This window comes from Cygnus olor, chromosome 6 (genome assembly GCF_009769625.2).
Source record: "Cygnus olor isolate bCygOlo1 chromosome 6, bCygOlo1.pri.v2, whole genome shotgun sequence".
In the NCBI taxonomy this organism is placed as follows: Eukaryota; Metazoa; Chordata; class Aves; order Anseriformes; family Anatidae; genus Cygnus; species Cygnus olor.
The window spans coordinates 25787384-25807007 of record NC_049174.1 but is presented as its reverse complement, the minus strand read 5'-3'; the positions used below and the strand labels follow the sequence as shown (position 1 = coordinate 25807007).

General features: G+C 39.6%; 1 protein-coding gene across 1 annotated transcript in view; it reads left to right on the top strand.

Annotated features, from left to right (window-relative positions):
* SLC49A4 (solute carrier family 49 member 4) overlaps nucleotides 1-19624 on the top strand; it is a 62666-nt gene that overhangs the window by 8132 nt on the left and 34910 nt on the right. Inside the window, exon 2 of the mRNA XM_040561082.1 lies at nucleotides 9122-9215. Coding sequence (XP_040417016.1) covers nucleotides 9122-9215 — 94 coding nt within the window. The remainder of the gene's footprint in view (nucleotides 1-9121; nucleotides 9216-19624) is intronic.

Sequence of the window (19624 nt, the reverse complement as noted above, 5' to 3'; positions counted from 1 at the left end):
GTGGTTGAACTAGCTTGGGAAGTGCTCTTAAATTGAGTGGTTGGGAATTCTGTTTAAGCATAATTGCCCTTTTTGCCTTATCTTTTACAAGGTCCCAGTCTTCCGCGTTTGCAAAATCCAAGCTCTGGACTCAGGCTGGCAGTGCCTTTGCCTGCCAGAAGGGTTTGTTCAGCTCTTCCTTTGCGTTCCCAGTCCTCGAGGTGCCTCGGACGCGGGCACAGCTAACCCTCTCCCTGCCTGCTCCCATGGGGCTCCCCGGACGTTGCATGCATGTGTGTGCCGGCAGCACAGCCAAAATGCAGCTGCTGCTCTTGGTGTGGTTTTGGTGATGACAGATGCCTGGCCACGTGATGGGGGCGTGAGCTGCCCGAGTGCACGCGGCCCCTCTGTCTGGTGGTGCTCTGCTTCTGGAAAGCTTTCTGTAACTGGGACAGAAAACGTTAAAATACCATTACGTTGTCTGTTGTCACTCTTTTAATTATAATCCTATGGCAAGGGAAGTTGTGGCTTGCTTTGCCTTTCTCTAATTGGTGACATTCAGTGCCGTTCTATCATTTCCTGCCGTATTTTTGGTGCTTTTTTTTAATGCTTCTCACGTGCATGTACTTATTGTAGCACTGTAGCCATGCTGTAACTTTAATTGTTTTGCAGAAGCTTGTGATCAATGCTCCAATTTCCTCAAAAGCTACAAATGAAGCTTTCTCATGCAAATTTGTTGTAGAGAGGATTTTTAGTTTTTTCCTCTTTCTAAAGCTGGAGATCCGTATGACTCAGTTCAAGGGAGTGATGTGTTCTGAAAGTGAGAGGTCTTCTGCTTTTCACAAAGTCTGCTGATGTTTTTCTGGAATACCAGATGTGAAATTCAACTGCATTTAGGAACTTCTTATTTGTTTTATTTGGCTTTTTTTGATAAGTGATGTCCCTTTGGAATATTTGGGAAAGGTGGAGTTAAGTTGTAATTGATTAATCACATGAACGTAAAGAATTGATCGGGAGCCTTTAAAACTGCAGTGGGTTTAGGACCCGTTACAGTGCCCCAGAGCGTGTCCTTAGGATAATCTCAGTTGAACTGTGTACCCTAAATAGTTTGTGGTCCTTGTAATGTTAAAGTAATGTTGAAACTTCACACGCAGGGAAGCTGAACGCTGACTCCAGCAGCTGAACAGTCTCAAGACCCACGTGGATGTCACATCGACAGGACTCTTACATCTCTTTTCCCTGCCTCACAGCAGGGACAGGAAAAAGTAGAAACTTTGCACTTAGCGTCCCGCTTAGTGAATCCACTAGGTGGTATTTAGTGTAGCTGCCAATCCTTGCTGCATGGGCGCTTCTTGATACTCTGTTGTGGCAAAGCAAAATGCCTCTGTGTCTCTTCAAATGAAGAATTTCATGCGCCATTGGGTGGTGTGGGCAAGTGCCACTAAGATAATGACAGAATATCTTCCTGATAGATGTGTACCAGAAGACTGTTTTTCCTCTGTCACCGCAGGTAGGGATCTGTGGTTAGCTGTACGGTAATTAAGCCTGCTGTGCAATCGGGAGTGCTCGAAATGAGTGGGAAGAGAAAAGAAAAGAAAAGCTTTCCTCCCCCTTGTTCAGTGCTGAAAGGGCTTGGATTGTCAGGATTTGCCCAGGAAGACAACAGTGATTGCTACAGTGAAGGCTTCTTATCTCGTACTTTCTCTTGACTTGTTAATGAGCATCCATGATTTAGCTTCAAAATTAATGACGAGGGTTAGTCCTCTGCCAACATAACTAGGTGTTTTTGTCAGTTGCTCGGTGTCTCTCTGACGTGTACGCACATGCACGCCCCTTGATGTAGTTTTTAGTTAATCAAATGGAAAAGATCAATTAAATGATTCACCCAAGTCTTCGTGTTTCATCAGGCTTGAGAGTAGAAAGCAGGTAGCTGAGGTGAAGGAAGAGTGCTTCTTCAGTGTTTGTGTGAGTTTTACAGATTCAGTAAGCACTCCAAGTCCTTTTCTACACCTTTTCTAGTGTATCCCAGCACTGCACTGACTCCAGGCAGGGAGAACACTTGATTTACCAGCCGGTATAGTATTGGTGGTGAGACCAGCTCCCGTTTCTATGTGTTTAGCCTGAACAAATAAGGCAGGAGGGGGAGAAGTGGAGCAGAAGTGGCCTGCCCAGTTTCCTAAGGCACGTCAAGAGAGGCAGGTCCCACTGCCCCAGGCCAGTGCTCTCTTCTTTGAGGTTCTTTGCACTTGGATTAGTTGTGGGTAAAATGTACATCGGTGAGCAGCTAAAATAAGCCAAGAAGCAGTGTTAAAAATGAAGCAAAGGAGCAGTATTAAAAATAAGAGAGAGACACTGGAACAAAGCTAAAACGTTATGGTTCCACGGATCCCATGACGGCATAGCTTGACCGTGTTGATGCAAATGAGACAAAAGCACCCTGCATCCTCCTGACATGGTTGTGATAGCTTGTTCTTCCTTCTAGCAGGTGCAGTGAAATTCTTGTATCTAGAGTAAGATGAACAATAATTTTAATGTGCTTTAATGAAGGAAAAGGAAAACAAAAATACCATAAAACAAGAAGTTTTTTTTTGCAATGTGAATCAAAAGTGAGCTGTGCAGTCAGAATGTAAATATGCAAGTATCTTAGTTACCTAACAGTCAGGATGCATGTAGAGAAAGGTGGAGCAGCTCAACAACTGGGGAGGTGGTTGTGTGATTGTCATAATAATTCGCAATTACGTGATGCTGAGCCTTGCTTCTCACAATTCTGTCCTTCTGGTTTTATTTTAGTTCTTACACGTTCAGTCACTTCCCTCAAATAGAGCCATCTTTTCTCTGAAACACTTGGCTGGCCAAATCTTGTACTTTGAGTCTCATAATTTTATTTTACAAGATTCTTACCTAACCTCGTAATTTGGGAGTGATGATGTTCTTATAAGCTGGTGCTTGATAACTTTTATGCAGGTATTGCCTATTTTCCATCTTCTGCAAGAGATACTGAAAACAGAACTGGTGGGGATGAATGTTGGGCCCCATAATTTCAGTTTTGCGTGCAGTCTTCTCTGTCCAGTAAGTGCTGGTAGGAGAAATAGCTTTATCTTTAGGTCTCATCTTGTCCCTGGCACCAGCCTTTGTTCCTGGCTGGCAGGGACTTCCCTCTGGGTTCCTCCGTACCGCTGGTGATTTCACTTCTGCAATATGGGCTTGTCTGTCTTTCTGACCCTGAGTAGGAGGCCTGTATCGAACCCCAGGAACTATTTTATTTGAAGTTGCTGTATTCATACATACAGCGTTTATTTGGAAAACTTGTATATGATGAAACATACGTTTATAAGAAATTTCAAACTCTTCCTGATAGCCTGGATGTCAGCTATTGCTGACAGATTCCGTTACAACGCATAAGAAATTATAAAGAGAAATTGCCTCTCTGAAGATCATTATCTCCTACATCTATATTTCAAGAGACTCCTGGTACATATTTTGTCTGGGGATCCAATTCTGTCTACTACTTATGTCAGACAGAAATTGGAGCACAATGTCTGCTGGAATCTGACTTTGCCATGCAATCCTCCCCATGGAAGTGGAACTGGGCTGTGTTGTGGGCTCTGTCCGGAAGAGGTCTACTTTTTGTGTCCTAGATCAGGCAGGAGGGGACAAATGTATTCAAATATACAATTTGTTTCAAATGGGTCCTATATGCTTAGTTCTTACTATTTGGTACCAGAAAGGTGCTGTCAAGCAGAATGCTTGAATGAATGTCCATAATTTGCTGTATTTTCAATCCAAAACAAATGATCAAGTCCTAAACCTTTTTAGGAGAAATGTGGATGCTATTTGGGTAGTGCCACATAGAGCCAGGGAAACGGATGGAAACAATTAGCTTTGGTTTAGCTTTAAAATCACAGCTTACAAAAGACAGGAGATCAGCACCATGGACCCGGAGAAGGGAGATGTAGTGTGTATGTAACAGCACCTCATGACTTCCTGGCCATCAGACTAGGAGCAGTTCTTGATTAGCTGCATATGACCTGGCAGTTGTTCTCTTCTGCATGCAGTTTGTGTATTTGGTTTCCAGTTTTTAATGCTTCTGAGTGTAGTTGATGATATACTTTAGAGCATACTTATTTTCCACTGAGTTTCCAAACACAATTTATGCTCCTCTGCAATCAAGTGCGTTTGTGGAATCTACATTGGGTCTGAAATACTGATTTTTCAAGTTTGTTCCATGTGCTAGAAGACTGGGACCACATCTCAACTAGGAAGTCTTTTCATGTCACTGAAAAGGTTCTTTTCTTTTCTGAGTTGTATTGCTTGTTGTAAGGATGCTTTATCTGAAAGAGGATTGCTGCTTATATTCTTAGCAACAGTCAGTTTGGTGAAATGCAAGCACAACAAAAGTTTTGTTCGCTCTATTTAGCAGCAAGGTAGCTTTTATTATTATTATTATTTTTATTATGACAGATAACCTTGTGAGAGAAAATGGTGCAACTCTTAGTGTAATTTTGCTAGTATGAAATTTAAAATACAAAGATTTCTGAAGCAGTAGATAATGATGAAGCAGGGACTTCTCTGCAGGGCTTTGAGGATTGCCTGATAAAGTATGCTGTTTAATCAAACTTGTTTTAATATGGCTAAATGTAAAGCCACACATAAAGGAGGAAGAGAAACAGATCCTTCGTATGGAATGGAAAACAGGTATCCAAGAAAAAAAATCCTATTTAAAAAAAGGATGCTTGAACAATGAGGAGGGTATTTGGACAAGGCATGCAAAAACAATTCCAGGACTGAAGGAAAAATTGTGAAAAACTCGGAGCTCAGTGCTTCTGTTTACTGAAACCAAAGGTAAAGGTTATTTTATTGTGTATTAACTTCATAGAAGGAAAAATACAAGGTCCAGTGCTTCTTCTATCCTGAAAAGCAAAGCAAGAATTTGTTTGACAACTGATTTTGCTTTAAATAGGAAGGAAAACACAATTGAACAGTGATTGTTGGAACGGCTGTTGAAATCGGTGAGTTTTTCATTTCCTCGTGTGTGCATCAGACAGGCTTATCTTTTTAGACAGATATGCTTTAGTCAAAATAATAATAGAGTAGTTGAGTGAATTAAAATGCTCTGAGTTGTGTCAGAAGGGATCGTTCTTGCCTCCAGCCTGATCTTTAAAAGCTGTGAAAATGTGCAGTGGGCCGATGTCACTCATCTGTAATTAGAGCATTGTTGTATTCTGTGTTTGTGAGGACTGATTTTAGTATCTGCAGCTGAAGGAAGGAAAACGTTTAAATATGAATGCGTTGAGAGAGATGTGGGTGTATGAGAAATCCACTTTGGCCATGCTGGGTGGAGGGCTCAGTTCTGCAGCTGTTCCTCTGGCAAGACTTCCATTAGGCTTAGCAAAAAGGTGAAATCTGCTTGTTCTGCACATCTAACTGGAATTTCCCCCAAAATGGGCACTTCGTTAGAAGGGGGGGAAACAAACAAACATTAGCTGCCATTTGTGTGCTGCTCTGAAATAAGTGTTTCGTTCTCGCTGGCTCTGTAGTGGCCGCTTGGTTGCAGGCTGTGCTGCTGCGTGCAGGCCACATCCTGCTGCACATCCTGGTGGCACAGGTACGTCAAGGTTTGCTAGTACCACATCATCTTGTCTGGCTTAAAAGTCTGTGTTTTGCAGAAGAGTGAAGAGGATTGTGGGTCGAGAGTTTCCGTTAAATCTCTAGTAGTGGCAGGAGTTTGGGGGTACTCGTTTTAAAGAGAAATCAAAGCCAGCAAATGCAGTGTGCGCTGCTGAGTTTGCAAAGCAGACGGTGTTATTAGCTACAGGAGGGTTAAACACTTGAGCAATATTGGTTATATTAATCATTATTTGAGTGAAATATATTTTTATTACTGATTGAATTTCTGATGCTTCTGATGAAGTTTTGTGTTACCACCAGTGACCACTCAGAAGGTAGCCACAGAGTGCCCAGCAGCCAGGGCAACCTGTGGGGCCCAGCAGCCTGCAGGAGCAGCCAGCAGGAATGGCTCCAAAGAATAGAAAACCACCTCCACCTGTACAACATCCACTTTGAGATGTTTCTTCCCTTTCCAGCTGCATGTCAGAAACCTCTGAAAGAAGGGTATTGGGAACTGGATGATGGTTTTTAAGAAGCTGTAGCCCCACCACCATCCATTACCAGTTGCATACAGGGTAAAACCAATAAAATTAATTAGGTTTACTCAAAATCTTGATTGTGTGTGTTGCTTAGATTATTTTTTTTTTTTAATTAGAGAAATAATTTCTTGCAGGGTTCACAGGCTTTCTTTCCAGGCTCGGTTGGTAACTTTGGTTTATTGTCACCATGGTGCATAGTGATATCCTGAAACACTCTGAGGTTACTGTTTGGAGTAGTACAAGATTTCCAGTTCAGATTAAGGGACACTGCAATGTTCAAAGCAAAAACACTTATATAGTTCTAAAAATACTATTAAAGACTGATTTCTAAGATGAAAGGGAGAATGAATTCAGAGAGTTAAAACGTAAAGCAAAGCAAAAGGGGAAGGTGCTCAGAGGGTAGAAGTACATTGTGTAATTAGCAAAGAAAATCTCTAATATGCTGCTTGTCTGACAGTCTTTTTTACTTGTTCACTTCGGTGTCATCGTTTTCAACACGCTGCTTTAACCAAAAGAATTTGTAGGTGTGTTTGCACGTTAAGGTGAAACAAAAGGCCAAAGAACAGTCTGCGCAATCAAAACACTTAAAAGTGGCACATTACAGTGTATAGTATTCAAGATGAGGACTTCAAAGAACATTCGGAGAGATCAAACGTATCTTGATTGTGAGGCTTTAACTGGTAATTTTATTTTTAAATTACATGACACGTACGGTTGATGGTAAAAATAAGCCTAGAATAGGAGCTGGTGGGAAATTTTGACATCCAATTTATTTTTCACTGAATTATGTGATGCTGTTTTTTTTTTAATGAAACTTTTCTACAGATTTAAAACAAAACTTTTTTAATGAAAAAATAAAATAGGTATTTTTTTACCTAGGAAAGCTCATCCTGTGGTGATATAAACCTAAATTTCTATATAATACTCATTTTCTGCTGTGCCGGGATGTACCTGGACTGTGTCACCTGCTGTGCCACTTGACTGAGACCTTCCCAGCTGTCTGTCCTTGTCCTTGTACCTCCTAAAAGACAGAAAGTGGCATGCTTTGTGAAATGTCATTCAAAAAAATCCTGGTTTGCGTAACTCCAGTAATGCATGTGTCATTTTCTGTCTTGAAACATTTGCAGCAGTGTTTCCAATGGAAGACTACACGTTTCTCAGTTTAAAAGACTTACGTTTTGACTTTCAGTCAATAAAACTCTAATTTGGATCGTGTACAGGTTCTCATTATGTATGAAAGCAATGCTAACAATTTTTTTTAAAGGAAAAAGGCAAGAACATCGCACATAGTCCCTCCCAACACAAATAATTACCCCCACGGCTAATCCAACATGGTAGTACAGGTTTCAGCACGCCATGAAGGCTCACGCAGTGGCACAGAAAACATGAACAGCAGGGTTTTGAACAGCCTTATCAGGACATTAGTTTGGGCTCTCTGAATGTGTGTGCTTGAAAATCCAGTTCAACAGCTACATGTGCTGGTTAAATGCAGAGCCAAGTAAGTCTGGGCAGGCACTGGGAGTCCTTCAAGGAAACAAATGTTCTCAGCTGGTGATGCTTCTCCGCGGCATTAGGGGCATGAGCTGTCCCTTAGGAGCTGCAGGAACCTGGGTCACATTCCTTTTGTTAATGACTCAGCTGTACCGAGGAAGTCATGCTTCTGTTTCAGAAAACCTGTAGCGTTAACTTTGTTTTGGTTTGGTTGTCTTGGCTTAGGTTGTTTGAGAGAGGAGCCGTCTTTGGTTTGTGCAATGTCCGGCACAAGGAGTTGCATATTCATGAGTGAGGCTTGCTAAGAGCTGTTGCAATAACAGCACTATTACACTGTGGTAAAACATGTGCTCTGAAACCCCCTGTAAAATTCCCAGGGAAACAGGATGTTTAACGTGACTATTGGTTGAACTGTATGGGTTACAGGAGTCATTGACATACTGGGAGCATTTATTTGAAAACTGGCAGTCTAGAATCAAAATCTGATGTCTGTTTGTTATGTGGGTTATCTTAGCAAGTTGTTCTTCTGTCTCTGTTTTGGGTAGTTACTAGGCTTGCCTAAACGTTAGGGATGCTGTGTACTTGTCATAGTTCAGTTGTTCTGCTAAGAATATCAAAGCCCTGTATTTTCTGTTTGTTGCTCCAAGTTTGTTTCAAGTTTTATGACTTTAGAGTTACAAGCTGTATCAACATTTTTAATTGTACATATTTATGATTTCGGTGTTTTACAGTATTCTGGAGGTTGAGCCCGTCAGTTGTCACTGTTTTTGTGCTGCTTACTGATGATGGAAACACCTTAGCAGCAGCAAATAAACTGCTAGCAAATGGAATTGCAGCTCTGAGATAAAGTTGTTTCTAATTTAAGCGCTTCTCAGTTGAGAATCATAGTATGGGGAAAAAGACACATTCAAAGAATAGGTCGATTGTAGCTTTTTTCTAACGTACTATATTTACAACCTCCATCAATTTGAGCTGAGTGCAGCAAAAACCTGGCCTAATTGCAAGGCCTGCAAGAAATACACTACGCTTTTTTTTTTCCTGCTGAATAAATAGTTATTTCTTCAGGATGAAAAGAATATCTGCATTATGAAAGCAAGTAAGTGGCTGGAAAAGAATGTACAAATACAGATTTTTCTTCGGATCTGCCTGGATTTCAGATCATACTTTGGAGCATCTTCCCTGATGTTTCAAAAAGTACAGTATTTCCTTTAGAACTAGATGATGCTTTTATTACCACTTTTCACTTCTGAGAACATCTGTAAGATTTTAGGTATGATCCTGTTTGGTATTATGCCAAGAGTAAGCCTTTAATTCTGGCGTATCAATATAGAAAATAACATAAGATTTCACTTTGTATCTGTAATTCTTATCACCAATGTTTATGATTTGAAAGAACATGCATAACTTCAGTGAGACTGAGCGCGAATGTATATACCTGGGCGACTTTTTTTTTACTTCAGCATTGCTGACTTAACCTGTGAAATATTGTTGTTTTCTCGTTTCAGGTCTGAGGGTAACTGTATTACTAACATCATCACTCATGGTATTGGGAGCTGGCCTGAGATGTGTTCCAGTTTCAGACCTAGAAATAAGGAAGAAGTAAGTGAATTAGTTATTTTTAATATACATATTTTATACTTGCTTTTAATGTATTTTTTGCTGCTGCTGCAAAGAAATGTTAGTACAAATTTTCTATATAAAATTGATACTCTAAATGCATGTTGCATGGATCTGGGCTTACGCATTTCTTGGCTTCTTAAATTGATTTTTCTAGTCCTTGTTCTGCATAGTATCTGAAGATCAGAAAGGTCTTTACAAACCTGAGTTAATTAAGCCTCACCCCATCCTGCATAAATAATATTAATCTGTTTTGCAAACAAGGAAGCAGAGGTTTAGAGAGGTTCAGAAACTGGCCCAAGATCACACAGGGAACCAAGCCACAAAACCCCAAAATATGTAATTTATATGCAAATGTTAAATAATTAGTTCATGTTTCTCCTATTGGATGTATGAGATTGTACAGTGGTGATATGGCTGAATTTATGCAAAATGGCCTTTTCATATTGTCTTTTCCAGTCTGCATTCCAAAGTAACCTTATACTCTCTCTGAGATTGGAACAAATGCCATTTGTACACATGCAATTTTGAGAGTTTCTGATAGAGACAGTTTCCTTCCTAAAAATCAGACGATCCAAATGAGTCGGTTGTCCTGTCAGCATATCCTCAATGTGGGAACCTACAGTAGGTTTAGGAGATGCATCCTTTCCATACAGCCATGGAATGTGTGGATCACTTCTTCATGTAGAAGCAAAGCTAAGAGGAGGAAGGAATAGAATCACAGAATTGTAGACTGGCTTGGTTTGGAAGGGACCTTAAAGATCATCTAGTTCCAACCCCCCTGCCATGGGTAGGGATGCCATCCACTAGATCAGGTTGCCCAGGGCCTCATGCAACTTGGCTTTAAACATCTCCAGGGATGGGGCATCTACAGCTTCTCTGAGCAACCTGTTCCAGTGCCTCACCATCCTTTGAGTGAAGAATTTCCTCATAACCTCGAATTTAAATCTCTCCTCTTTTAGTTTAAAACCATTCCCCCTTATCCTTTCATTGTCTGCCTGATCAAAAAGTTGCTCTCCATCTTTTTTATAAGCCCTTTGTAAGTATTGACAAGCTGCAGTGAGGTCTCCCTGGAGCCTTCTGTATTCCAGGCTGAACACCCCCAGTTCTTTCAGCCTTTCTTTATAGGAGGGGTGCTCCAGCTCTCTGATTGTCTTCGTGGCCCTCCTCTGGACCTGCTCTAACAGTGCCACATACTTCTTGTGCTGGGGGCTCTAGACCTGGATGCAGCACTCCAGGTGGGGAAAATCACCTCCCTCCACCTGCTGGCCACCCCTCTGTTGATGCAGCCTGGGATGCAGTTGGCCTTCTGGGCTGCAAGCACACGCTGCTGGCTCACACTAAGATTTTAATCCACCAGAACCCCCAAGCATTCCTTTGCAGGGCTGCTCTCAGTGAGTAGTTCTCCCAGTCTGTGCTCATGTCTGGGATTGCCCTCACCCAGGTGCAGCACCTTGCACTTGGACTTTTTGAACCTCATTAGGCTCACATGTTTTTTTTCCTTAGTATTGCTTACACAGAAAGTCAGCTCGGAAACCACTAGGGTGAGAAAGTAGAAGGCAGGTATCTAGATACCATGGGTAAAACTAAGGAAGAGGTTCAGAGGACTGAGAATATGATACCAGCATTGATTTTAAAACTAGCCCTGATCAGTAGTAAACAGTTAGTACATAATGACTGGTTTAGTGAACTGTGGGTAGTGGGGGATGTAATTTCAGTTCTTAGGTGCTTGGTGAGTGTATAACAAAACCCAAGGTGCTCCAGATGGTGGTTGCCAACACTGTTGCCTATTTCAAGGTGCTGTTCAATGACTTAGTGGGCAGAGGAGGCTGAATTAATCGTATTATGCTACTACTTAAAATGGCCCTTTCAATTTGAGGTGGAAACATACTGTTACGGTGGTCAGGAATAGCAATCCCATCTACTGGGGCCCAATACTGGGCCCCTATTTCACCTGTCCTCAAGGCCCAAAGGGATGCTGAACATCCAGTTCATCAGTTCAGACCAATCTTGGTTTTTATATGTATAGCTATAACTGTAAGTTATAGATATAACTATATCTTGTAACTTAGTTATATATAACTATATAGGTATATGGTTACAGTTTTATATGTATAGTTCAAATGGGTCAGATAACTTAAATGCAGTGAAATGTGGTGTGTTATGTAGCTTTTCATTTATAAGTTATGCCAAAAGATTGCCCCAGGCAAAAGGTGCCATAGCTGCTAAAGCTGCTTTGCTTTAGCAAAGCAAAGATAAAAACTAAGAACTGGGAAATAAATTCCCAAACAATGTTTAGATGCGAGACATGGTTTTGGGGGTGGGAAGGGGGATTTCTGCATTCCTTTAAACCTTTTAACCAAGTTTTCTAGTATAATAGCAGTGAGAAGACCTAGTAAAAGAAATACTTAAGGAGAAACACTCAAATAACAGCTTCTTTAATTGGGGAAAGAAAGCCTGGGCATTTCCAGTGTCTGGCAAGGTGTATAAAATATGACGCATTTCATTGAGAATCATATTAAAAAAAAAAGGCAGAATCCTGATGGAAAAGGTTACTTATTTCATTTATCCATGCTGTGAAAATAAGCATAATTTTAAGCCGAAGTTGATAAAATTGTTAACTTAGCCTACTCTTAAAAAAGGGAGGGATTTGCAAGAACTACATTTCTACCTGAGGAAATAGTTTGATCTTTTACACAGTTTGATAAAAATCTACAGAGAATTAATTATTGCTAACTGTGTGAAACAAAATTATGGTTTTCACTGAAAATGTCTCAAGACACTGTAAATAGTTGTGTACACGGTGTGATGTTATACCAGGTAACCTGCATTTGTTTTGAGGGCTAAGACTGGCCAATTTTCATCAATTACTTGAAGCGTGGTACCAAACGAAATGGTACTTTGGAGAATATCATTACTGCTTTGTGGGTTAGCAACAGTTGGCTGAGCACTAAGCTATGCATTTATTCTGAATGTGTATATTCTGAATGTGTTAATATGATCATTTGAACATCAATCAACCAGTCAGATGGACAGGATCACACAAAAGGTAATATTTGAGCATCTCAAAAGCTGGCACAACTGGAATTCCTTTAAATGTTTTGGCATGTTTCGTAATGTTTCTTCATTCCCTGGGTAATCTGCAGTAACATACTGAAGGATTTCTCTGGGACTATTATGTCAGAGCTAAGATATGTAAAATTACAAGAATGTTCATGAGATTAGTCAGTTTTATTTTATTTTTTTCTACTGTGTACTCACTATGTTCTTGTAATTTAGTATTAAGGAGAGCTACTAAAGCCCATCACTTATCAGAGCAATCACAGAAGTGAGGAAATCACTGTTAAGACTGACATTTAATCCTCACTGCTTTGTGCTCCGTATCTCGTACGGGCCTGTAATATCCAAATGCATTCTTAGGCTCCTTTCTAGTCTGTAATTATTCTTTTGGCTCTGACGTGTAAGAACTATGACTATCTCCAGCAATCAGAGTCATATTTTAAATGCAAACCCTAACCTCTGTTTTCAGTTCATTTGACATTGGTATATATGCATGTGACTTGCATACGGGAGAATTTAGGTTGAACATTTGAGAGTGTCTCCCGAGGCTGCAGTTCCGTATGGTGAATTTTCGTTCTCTGCTATTGAGACCGAAAACCGTACTGGGAATCCATCCCAGAACTTCATAAATGCAGGCAAGGCTGAGGAGGGAGTGCGTGGCTAAATGTGAAAGTGTGGACTTGTGTGTGAGATTGAGGAACCAACCAGTACTTGAACTAGCAAAGTCCTGTCCTCCCCCCCAGTATTTATAATATGTATTATAAATATATTATTTTATATACACACACACTCCTGTTCACTTGTTTTCCTCCACAACCTATATTAACCTGCAAGGTTAATATCTGTAACATCCAGACAAGGAAGCTACAAAATAAAATTTCTAACCTACCCTGTACATCTGAGCTTGTCAAGTTAGTGCCATACATGTGACAGTACATTTGACTTTTAAAAATAAAATAAGACTCTGTTCTCAGTACTATAAAAGACTCATTTGCCACACTTAGTTTTTCAGTTCATAGTTTGTGTAAAATATATAGAACTTAAAGAAAAGGGATGCTATCAAATTGTACTATTTCTGGACTTGCACCTTCTTCCCTTCCCTGAAGGTTACAAGAGCATCTCTTGATATGCTTTGCCTGCATCTGTAGGTCCATTCCTTTCCTTTTTGAATGCTGCTTGGCACTGAATGAGTATTTTAATTGGACTTTTATAATTAACCTGAGTATCAATAGTTACTAGGAGGCCATCTTTTAATAGAAAAAAAACAGGATTTTTCTCCCCTCCCCATGTAACACAACACATTTATATTCTGTGTTTTGGAATAGATTTACAAGACAGCATATATGGTTGTAAAACAGTAAATCTAGTCAAAAGGCTATATTATATCTACCTATGAGCTGAAACACATAAGAAAGAGGGAAGTAAATGATGAAATCAGCCCATAGCTGTAAATCTGTGGCTTTTAAGATTGACCACGTAAGCCTTCTTAAAATGTGAAAGACGGGATAATAAAAGAGATGGACGTAAAGGATGTAACATAATTTGTTGTTTGTATTGAATACATTAATTAAGAAATTTATTAGAACTTAGTATTCTGTGGGTTGGTAGGGTTTGACCTTCACATTAGATTTCACAATACAGAAGTAGTTACTGAGGACTTTGAGTCATGGCAGTGAGAGGGTGCTGTTTGGTAATAAGTCTCATTAAAACATTTGTTGCAAAGCAATGACAGAGAATGACAGTGGGAACAGGAGCAGTATGAACTGACAGTCTTGGTATTTACGAAGTGTTACAGGGAGGATATTGATAATTGGTAGTTCCTGTAAAGAGACTTATTTACCACTTCTTAGAATTTTGATTTTTTTTTTGCCTACTCTTAGATATATTAACTTTATTAACTCTGTTAACAGATGCTCTCTTACTAGTCTGTACATGTACTACTCTTACTCTGTACATTTTGTTTCTGTTAGCTAGTTGCTACCTAGTTTGTATTAAATATTTTGTTCTTGTCATACGTATTCTTTGGTAATTCCACGCTTTCCCTTTTTCATCCCTGAAAGTGTAAAGAATGACATGGGATCATCTCATTGTTTGAGCGGTATGTGATAGTGATGGTAGTAAACTCCTGAATTAGCTGTTTACAGACTCCCAGTCTGTTTAAATCCTCAGAGTGGTAAATCCTGCAGACGATGTCTTAAAGGAAACTCTGAATTCTCAGCAAGGGCTTGGTATTGCAGTAATATTTAATGGACAGTATTTCTGCAAGGCCTCAACTAGCCTAAGTTTATGCTGGAAGGCAAGAGAATACATTTGTGGGATTTTCAGCTCCATCTCGTATAACAGAAATTCTTATTCTCAGCTGTAGAGATCCTTTAATTATTTTTTGTTGTCATCTTGAGATCTTTGACTTCAGTAGTGTCTTGTGACTTTTATTCTGTTGGGTAATTTTTGCCCTTAAAGAGGAATTCATATTAGTTGAGTTCATATCCAAGTTGCTGCATTATGATCAAAGTGTCCTCTTGCTCTTTCACTGGCCTGAAAAAAGTTGTGTGGGAATATTTAAAAGGGTCTTGTTTATCCAAGTCTTTAGTTTACTGCCTCTCCTGTGCTCTCCTACTCTTTCACTTAAAAAATCGTACTTAGTTTTTGCCTCTAGCACTAAATTTTCCTCAGATTTCTCACACGGCAGACCCGGTAGCAGCCGTTCCTGGTGCCTTTCCCCGATAACTTGTTTCAGGATGTTTTGCCTCATTAGCCCTTAATATAATGGCCTACTTTTAGTTTACAGCAATGCTGTTTGTTTTGGATCTGTTTGAATTTGATGAATGCATCCTCTGGTAACGTTGTTTTAAAGATAACCCCTTTTAATGAGGGGTTTGTGGAATGGCTTTAAAAGGGGGAGGAAAAAAAGCCCATTTTTAATAAAAATCAAAATGCCGAAAAGAAGTTTTGATTTCATATACCCTCATCCTTCAAACCTGGGTAATGCTTTCAGTGAAAAACCGCTCTTTTCTGCCGCGTGACAGCTGTGATGACCATATAATCGCTTGGTGTGACGGCACGGGGATGTGAGTGAATTTGTCACCGCGCTGTCAGGGGTCTCGCCATGCTCCTGCGCCGTCCCCTTGTCTCTGTCAGGATGTCTGACAGAGATGTCAGGGTCTTGGCCTGAGATTGCCGCTGCTTCTCCTTGCAAATCCTTGTCTGTTTCTTGGCAGGCTCTCAGTAATAATAGTTTCAAAGTAATTCCACTATTCGATTCTTTCAGATTTAAAGCCCAAACTTGCTGTTCCTCAGACCGCTGCAAATTTGTTTGCTGGTTTCTTTGACTGAGAGAAGAGACGTGAGGCTGCGAAGCCTGGGAGATGCGGTGATCTGAGGCCAGCTCTTCCAAAGTCCGCTCCTGTAGCGCTGTGACAGGTTGCGAGGAGGCCACGGTGTGTGCCGTGGGTGAGATGTGAGCCGAGTTCCTGACAGAAATAGTTGACAGTGCGTTTATAAAAGTTTTCTCTTTTCTTTTTTACTTTTATTGCTGAAGATAATGTACCCCACAGTGACTCAGGCTTTCTGCTCATAATAATTTTTCTTATTGATGGGGAAAAACAACTTTAAATTATTCCACATATCAATGGTCGTATGCATCAAAAACAAGCTAAAAATGCTAATGGCCTCAATCCATGAATATCCAGAAGGCATAAAGCTTTTGTAGTATAAATATATCATTTAATGAAAATATTGAAAAGAAGTGCATTCCCACGAAATTCATCTTTCAGAATGTTATTTTTAATAGATGAATTCGTTGCTTTACCCAGCGGTATTTTTTCTTCTCAGTCCTTTTCCAGACACACAGCCTTATTGCAGTCTCTTTTGGTTATAAACAGGACAGCGTTTGCACCAGGCTCTCCCTGTACTCCATGGCATTGAACTGCTACAAAGCATGAATTTGACCTTCCAAATTCCATCTGTACCTTAGAAGGTACCACTTAATAGAGGTGTCTTTTGTTGTATTTAGTTTTGGGAACCTAAAGGAAAAGCTCTATCCATTTCTAGTAACTTGATTGTGAAAAATCAAAGACTTTTCATTTACAAAAGTGGTATCAGTGCCCTCTGAAGTACAGTAAATCTTCTAATGTAGATAAGTCCATGTGTTTTCTTATTCTTTTGCTTGGGCAAGCAACTTGCGTCATGCATCAATGTAGACACTTGAATAGGAGGTATTCTCTGGCTTTGTTGCTGTGTAGTAAGGCTAAATTCAATAGCACTTGAAAGTGCTCTGAAGTCCTCCAGTGGAAGGGTCTCTTTCATTTGCTTCCAAGAGCTACCACAATGAGCTAATCACTATATAAACTTATTTGTCTTCCAAATATGCAGGAGATGAATAATCTACTTCTTTCAGTGAGTGAAAATGTCAGGCGTGTGAAAGATAAATCACCCATCCATTTCTGTAAAATATTAACTTCTTTATCCAGAATCCCTTTTTGTTAATTGTTAGGATCAGCAATTAATCTACTATTTTCTTTCCCAAATAAGAGGCGCACACAGTGCTGTTTCCCTGGAGCAGCTCTTGGTGGCTTCCTTGCTTTGCACACGTAGCCAAACAGTGACAAGACTGAGTTATCAATTTTTTCATTGCATCTGTATAGAAGTCAGAGTAACAACTAAGCAGTCTGTTGACGTAGCAGCTAGCAGGAAAAGCATAGTAAAAGTTTCAGGAAAAAAAATCAACCAGAAATCCCATCTTCACAAGGCTCTCGAGATGGGCTCCTTTCCTGCCTAGGACCCAGAGGAACCTCATTTCCCAGTCAACTGGAGGCTCATCGGAGGCTGACAGAGAAGATCAGAGAAGATAAGAGTGTCAAAGTGATGCATTGGGGCTGGCTGCCTCGTCTTTCCAATGTATTTCCTGCCAAAGGAAAGTGAAAACACTTTCCATTCTGTTTGTTAGTGTTGAAGCTCTGATATGACTTCTCCATTCCTAGCCTTCCCAAAACAAGGTCAATTAAAAGATGTTAGATGAGCTTTGGAGAACTATTTCAGTACTGTGGTTTAAATCCATTGTGTTATGAGTCATTTCTTGGGTGGCTCATTTTTCCCTCTGCTGTTGCCTCTGCTTCCCTATCTGAGAAAGGAAGCTAATGATTTTTTTTCATTTAAAATGCTCCTAAGTCTAGGCGTGAGACATACTGTGGTAGAAACATTAAATGTCTGTTATTTTTACATGTATAAAGTGTTTATGTAACACAGCTTTTAAATAGCTTAACAAATCCAATACCTTGTGGGACTCTGACCATGCATGAAAAGTTTCAGACCATACAGGGAGAAAAAGATAAGTAAAGCAGCCTGTGAAAGGAAGCTCTTACCAATCTAAACTGTATGTTATTATCATCAATCACTAAAACCTTTTTCCTGTATAATCTCACTTTTTCATACCCAGTTCATTCAGTGATGCTGTAATTTCAGCATTTATAGCCTCACATGCTTTTGTTGTTGTTGCCTGGTATGATACTGCAACTGTGACAGCAGAGAGTGAATAAAGCAGGTACAACCAGGCTACTACTTCAAGCTTATAGAAAACGTTCTCTTAAGGATGTGATGAAAAGCACATAACTTATTTAAAGCTTAACTTGACAAAAATTGGAAAAGAGGTGAAATACATTATGGTAAGACTTTCTTCTCTAATTTCTGTTGTTGTATTTGAACTACTCCTTGCTCTATCTTTTTGCAATTCAGAGGCCAGTTCAGGAAGAAATGTGAACAGATATTTTTCCAGCTAGGTAGGGTCCCAAACTAAAGTTACCCTGTTAGCCCTTTTCTCAGAGAACAGAAATCACGTTGTACAGACTCAAACTGAAATAGTGGCATGGAAAAATCCAGTTGCTCTTTGCACATTTTCGATAGCGGGAACAAGAAGAAAACTGGGGAGTAACAGAAACAAATGTCTCTTGATTTTGCAGTAATTTTTAGTGCTGATGGTGCACCAGAGCAGACTCCTGTGGGCTGTTAGACTGAAATCTAGTGCAGTGTTGATAAGACGTTGTAACAAACAGCAAAAAGCCACCAGTGCTGTTGCGTTCATATTTTTCTCTGGCAGCTGTAGTGGCTGCTACGTACGTCTCCCAGAGTAGCAGACTAGTAAAAGCACCAAATCACATTTTGAATCTTTTCCCTGTCTCTCTAGGGAAATGAGTTAAGGATATGTAGAGGAACAATACAAATAATTTATTTCCTGAGGAAAAAAAATAAAGCTTAATTTAAGCCAGTATTGAAAAAGAGATAAAATAAGCTTTAGACTGTTACATGTAGAGGTGTTTGAAGCAGCCTGTACACCAGTGGCGGTTTAGTCTGAAAATAGTTTTTATCAGACCCAACATGTTAGATTTGAAAAATTAGGCAATATGAAGATAAGAGATGCTCTGCCCTGCGTGATAATGTCAAGCTTGGTAAATGCCAGAAATGCAGACGGAAAGGCAAATCAGAGCAGGCAGCATACCACACAGGCTAGGGCAGGGGAGAGCAGATGAGAACATCAACAGAAGAGGCCTACAGAGAGGCAAAAATAAACTCTTTACATGAAAACACTACGGAAAGGCAGAAAAATAATGTACAGTTTAAGTTCTGAACTACAATACTACTTTCTCCTTATGGATCTGCAGAGTAAAACTAACAGATGTTTCCCTCTAGTATAAAGGCCTTTATGTTACAGAGTTTTATTCAGGTTATGGAGTTGGATATAAATAATCTGAAGTGTAAGTACATTTTAGGAGTATTTATAATTCTCACAGTATATGACTTTTTATACTTTTTTAAACATATGATATATATATATATAATATTTTTTAATGTATGACTTTTTAACAAAACTTTTATTTTTCTACCAGAAGATACAGATACAGAACCATTGTATTTTTTTTCTGAGTTTATTTGTATTTATTTATTTTTATTTATTGCTGTGAGTTTTATTTGTATTTATTTTTTTAGTGAGTTTTATTTGCCCTTAGATTTCAATGAAGTGGGCATATCTGAATTACAATGGTATTAACAGAGTGAACAGAGGTGTTAGTATAGCACCTATAGCTATAGAGGTTATTTTGGATTAACACATTTTTCCTAGCATACCATAACAAAACACTAATTTCAGTATTAAACTCCCTTTGAAGCAAGACAAAATGCTCAAGTAAAATCGTGGTAGTTATCTCACTTGCTACTGAAATGCAGCTGTTTCTAAGGGTGCAGAATAACTGCAAATACCCTGAAACGGGGTTTTCCCTTGTAAGTATGGGAATAATTTATCACAATGGAGAAAGTAGAATGAATATACCAAAGTACACAAG